The 3540-nt window shown below is 65.7% G+C and overlaps 1 protein-coding gene across 1 annotated transcript in view; it reads left to right on the top strand.

Moving 5' to 3' along the window:
- Positions 1-3540, top strand: part of CCDC24 (coiled-coil domain containing 24) — a 14130-nt gene that overhangs the window by 1963 nt on the left and 8627 nt on the right. The window contains exons 2-5 of the mRNA XM_019528323.1: positions 162-276; positions 525-611; positions 1208-1262; positions 1788-1857. Of these exons, the coding sequence (XP_019383868.1) occupies positions 162-276; positions 525-611; positions 1208-1262; positions 1788-1857 (327 nt within the window). The remainder of the gene's footprint in view (positions 1-161; positions 277-524; positions 612-1207; positions 1263-1787; positions 1858-3540) is intronic.

The raw sequence follows: 3540 nt of genomic DNA, 5'->3' as shown, positions 1-3540 counted from the left end.
CCCGCGTGCTGCGCTTCGCCCGGGGGGAGGCAGGCGGCCGCCCCGGGCTCCTCGGCGCCAGGTGGGTCCCGGCCCCATACTGCCCCTCTGCCTTAGGACCCGGACGCAGTGGGAATGGGGGGGGCTGTTTGGGGGCATTTCCCCCTCTCCTCTTGCTACAGGACTTGGGGGGTTCCCCCTTGCTCAGCAGCGCTGGGTGCCGGCTGGGATGGGCATGGGCACGGGGCTGTGCCCATGCTCCAGCTCGCACCCACCCTGCAGGGTCCTGGCTGTGGGGTCGGGCCCCTGCACTCGGGCTCAGCCCGGTGCCAGATTTGGGTCAAGAAGGGGTTTCCCCTGGTCCTGTCCCTGCAGCAGGGTCCGTGGGCTGGTCGCTGTGCGCGGTGCCCGGGACGTGTCCAGGAGGGTTCAGCCTGGGCCGGGGGCACGCTGTGATCCCCGCGGGGCCCTGCCACTGCCTGCTCTGGGGCCCTCCGTGCACTGCACCCCAACCCCGGCCCACCCTGCCTGTGTCCTGCCTCCAGCCCGGGCCCCAGCCTGGCCCAGCGCCTGGAGCCCCTCCGGGACCATCTGAGCATCGCGCGCCTGCCCGAAGTGCTGCCCCAGCTCCGGTGAGTGAGGGGGCCAGGCTGGGGCTGGGGCTGGGGCTGGGGTGCAGGCTCGGGGCTCACAGGGGAGGGCGTTGGGGTCCCAGCGAGGACGCGCGGAGGAGGCCAGGCCAGGCCTGGGCAGGGCAGAGGAGAGACGCCAGAGCAGGGACAGGAGACGGGTTTGCAAGATGGGGAAAAGAAAGTCACTGGGGATTTATTGCTGACAGCCTTGCGCCAGACGAGCCCGAGGGGCACAGCAGGAGCAGAGCAGCCAGTTTAAAACTAGTGAAAGGCAGTTCCCCCCCACCCTCCCCAGCATGCCATTGAAGGGTGGGGGGCTTGTGGCCACCAGACATGCCAGGATCTGAGAGTGCAGCCACCAAGGGAGGGGACACGGGCTGGGAGGAAAGGGGCACCGGGAGCTATCTAGCACGGGAGCGAGGGGCATGGCCACTACATCAGCCCTTTGCTGCTGGGGGCTGCAGGGGGGAAAGCCAGGTCCCCCCCGCCCAGCCTCTGCTCTGCCAATGCGCAGTGCCAGGCAGGACGGACCTGGGGCTGACCCAGCACATGGCCACTCTGGGCTGCACCTACCTAATGCTGCCCCCCGTGCCCAGGGCCCTGCTGGCGGAGGAGCACCGCGCCCTGGAGGAACTGGTCACCCACCTCCAGGTAGGGCTGTGCCTGGCTGGCGGGGGCAGCATGGCATGAGACCTGCTCCAAGGGCCCAGGGTGGGAGAGGGGGTGACTGGAGCAGGACGAGGGGCTTCCCTGGAGCCGTGCCCACAGAGACGGCTGCTCTGGGCACGGCTGGCAGCGCCCTCGTGACCTGGCAGGAGCTGGCATTGCTCTGGCAGGCCGGTGGGGGTCGGGGCGCTAGAGCAGCAGGGGCGGGAGCCCAGACCCTGGGTTTACCCTCAGTTTTGGGAAGTGAGTGGGGGGCTGATGGGTGAGAGTCGGGGGGTGGGATGCCCAGACACGTGGGTTCCCTCCCAGCTCTGTCCTCTGTGGAAGCTGGGCACGGGGTGGTGGTGCTTGGGCTGGTGGCATCAGTGCCCGCACCTAGAGGCCAGGGCTGCTGCAGCCACCGGGGCTGGGAGCCAGGCTGGCACTGCCCTAGGGGTGGGGGGTGTTGTGTGCTCATGCCTTCTGATGGGGGTCTGGTTTGGGGGGTGTTGACCCTCCCTCTGCCCCCAGCGCTGCCTGGAGGATGAGCACCGTGCTGCCACAGGGAGCCCGGAGCCAGAGCCGGAGCCCACAATGGCGGGTGAGTGGGGCAGGGGAGGTGCCCCAACCTCTGGGCATCCCTGGCTGGGGTCTGGACTGCCCTGGGGGGCTTCACAGATGCACAGAAGCTTCTGGCTGGAAGGGACCTCGGCAGATGGTTGGGTCCAGGCCCCCTGCTCTGGGCAGGAAAGGCTGCGGGGGTCAGCTGACCCCAGTGCGGTGTGCATCGTCTCCCTTGGAAGATCTCTGGGGTCGGTGCCTGCACCACCGCACCGGGCATCTGTTCCAGAGTTTGCTCACACAAACCAAGAGGTTTTTCCTTATATCCAGTCTGAAACTGCCTTCTCGGAGTTCATGACCGTTGCTTGTGGTTTTCCCCTGGGGCACTTTGGTGAATAGTTGTTCGCCTCGCCTCCGATGCTCTCCCCTGATACAAGGCTGCCACTAGCCCCCCCTCCCTGCCCCGCCAAAGTCTTCTCTTTTCGAGTCTGAGTAGTCCTGTATCTGTCAGCCTTGCCTCGCATGACTTGCTTCTCAGGCCTCTAACCATACGAGTGGCTCTTCTCTGGACTCTCTCGAGCTTTACCACATCCTTGCTGAAGTGCAGCGCCCAGAGCTGGATGCGGTGCCCCAGCTGTGGCCTCACCAGCGCTGAGCAGAGCGGGAGAACAGCTTCCGTAGTTTTCCTTGAGCTGCATCGGTGGATGCAGGCCAGCGTGTTGTTTGCTGTGTGAGGATGCTTGTTGGGGGGCACAGAGACAAGGGAGCCCTCCTCCCTTCCTGCGGGCGCCGGGTGCCTGGCTGCAGCACAGCAGGGTCAGGCTGGAGTCAGGGAAGCCGCGCTGCTGGAGCCTGGAGGCTGGGGCATGGCCTGCCTGGGGCTGGGGGAGACTCCGTCCCCGGGGGTGCAGGCAGAGGCGGAGCGAGGCCTGGGGCTGCGTCAGGGGTGACGATTGTGGTGCTCAGAGGTTGGACACAGGATTCATCTGGGCTGGCTTGGACAGGCCTGATCCTGCCACGGGGAGGGCTTGGACTAGACATGACCCTGCAGGTCCCTGCCAGCCCCGCGGCTCTGGGATTTTGCTGGGAGATGGATGCAGCTGGGCCCCATGGCTGGAGGGGACACGGCTGGGGCTGCAGTGGGGTGAGGGGTGGGTCGTGGGGCTGCAGAGCAGAGCAGAGGTGTCTGCTGTCCCTGGGCTTTGGGCTTTGCTGGTTGTCAGGTGGGGCTAGGGAGGCATTTCCACCACTTGCTGCAGGGGCCAGGGGGATTTAAGCCTCCCCCAGAGGTGCCGGTGCTGCTGCAGCCCAGGCTGGGGATGGGGACCGGGCCGTTCCAATGCTCCTGCTGGCACCAACCCGCAGGGTCCTGGCTGTAGGGTCTTGCCCACACACTCAGGCTCAGACCAACACAAAAAGGAAGCTTACAAGAAGTGGAAACTTGGACAAACACCCAGGGAGGAGCACAAGAGCATTGCTCGGGCATGCAGGAATCCAGTCAGGAAGGCAGAAGCGCAACTGGAGTTGAAGCAACAAGGGATGTGAAGGGGAACAAGAAGGGTTTCTACAAGTATGTTGGTAGCAAGAGGCGGATCAGGGAACGTGTGGGTCCCGTCCTGCGTGGGGGAGGCAATGTGGTGACAGAGGATGCAGGAAAGGCTCAGTGCCCTTTTAGCACCCAGACTATTGCACCGGGCAGCAGGTGATCAGCCCTCGGTGGTGA

Source organism: Gavialis gangeticus, unplaced genomic scaffold, assembly GCF_001723915.1.
Source record: "Gavialis gangeticus isolate Ggan-Ray unplaced genomic scaffold, GavGan_comp1, whole genome shotgun sequence".
Taxonomy (NCBI): Eukaryota; Metazoa; Chordata; order Crocodylia; family Gavialidae; genus Gavialis; species Gavialis gangeticus.
The sequence above is the reverse complement of the archived record's forward strand: the minus strand, read 5'-3'. Positions and strand labels throughout refer to the sequence as shown.